This window comes from Propithecus coquereli, unplaced genomic scaffold (assembly GCF_000956105.1).
Source record: "Propithecus coquereli isolate 6110/MARCELLA unplaced genomic scaffold, Pcoq_1.0 Scaffold24, whole genome shotgun sequence".
Classification (NCBI taxonomy): Eukaryota; Metazoa; Chordata; class Mammalia; order Primates; family Indriidae; genus Propithecus; species Propithecus coquereli.
In genome coordinates, this window is record NW_012147952.1 from 5,218,241 (window position 1) to 5,219,486 (window position 1,246).

The following is a 1,246-nucleotide window of genomic DNA, read 5'->3' on the forward strand; positions in this document are numbered from 1 at the left end:
TTGAATTAAAGTTTGGAAGCAGATGAAATAAGATCTAAGCTTACCTGTTGAAAACACAGGGGTTTCACCAGGCTCTCCCAATGTCTCTTCTGTAGATATTTCATCTTTTCTATTAGCACAATAGAAAAGAAAACAGAGATGGTGACAAGGAACTTTATGGTAGTAGGGGACATACATTTAAATTTGCTTATACTGAATAGACCTAAAAATTAGAGAAAAAGTATAGTTCAAAACTGGATTTATCTATGTTTTCTTTTATTACAGAAGTGACATTTGAATGTATTCTCATTGAAGAAAAATTTAAACAACCTCCTAAAATGGCTATGTTTGACTCCAGGCTTTTCCGTAAGTTTTGTGTGGTCCTGGGGAGCATTTCCACAGTAGGCAACGCTGATCTTTAGGGCTTGATGTTTTAAAGTCCCATTGCGCTCACTCTGGGTTCTTGATAATTGATGACACACTCTGTGACAGAAATATTCTTCCTAAAATCCCGGACCCTCAAGCCTGCATATCCAGAGTCATTAAGATTATCTAGTAATGCAACTGTTGTGGTTACAGTAATGGAAGAGAAGTTGATTTATAGGTAATGCAGGCATATTAAATCTGTATTCTGGACACAACCATTGTCTACAGTGGTAACTAGCCAGGAAATTGGGGATAAGTTTGCAGTGCCATGGGATGGCAGCATGGAAGATGTTCTAGGGACAGATCCAAAGTCATGGTGGTAAAGCTGTCTGCATATAATATTGGCCCATCTTAGCAAGCATTATTTAGAAAGGAGTACTGATAGTGATATTTTTTGAAGCTCACTGAAAGATCTGTTGCTGTCAGCTATTAGGTACCACAGGATTGTGTCTATGTTAGCATAATATAACAGCATTGGACCAATATTTTTGATCTAATTATCTGTGGCTCATGATGGTGTAAGATCAAAGGGAATGGCTAGAAGTTCTGTTGTTTCAGAGCCATCTAGATTAGTCATAGCCAAAGTACCACCTACATACCCAATTCTGTCAAAGTGCTAATAAGTGTAATATACAAAATATTATCAATCAGCCAGGCACAGGCTCTGACCAGTCGGAATGGATGTCAGTAGCAAACATGAATAACTACAGTGGTCCACACGGGCCAAATATAAACTCAGACATCGTAGTGGAATTTGGAACCAGCTATTCTTGTTATTTTTTCTGGTATTACACCATGTACTTAGTAAGTAGTTTTTAATGGAGATTATATTTAATAAACT

The 1,246-nt window shown here is 37.2% G+C and overlaps 1 protein-coding gene across 1 annotated transcript in view; it reads right to left on the reverse strand.

Moving 5' to 3' along the window:
* IMPG1 (interphotoreceptor matrix proteoglycan 1) overlaps positions 1-1,246 on the reverse strand; it is a 171,429-nt gene that overhangs the window by 129,559 nt on the left and 40,624 nt on the right. The window contains exon 5 of the mRNA XM_012646044.1: positions 45-109. Coding sequence (XP_012501498.1) covers positions 45-109 — 65 coding nt within the window. The remainder of the gene's footprint in view (positions 1-44; positions 110-1,246) is intronic.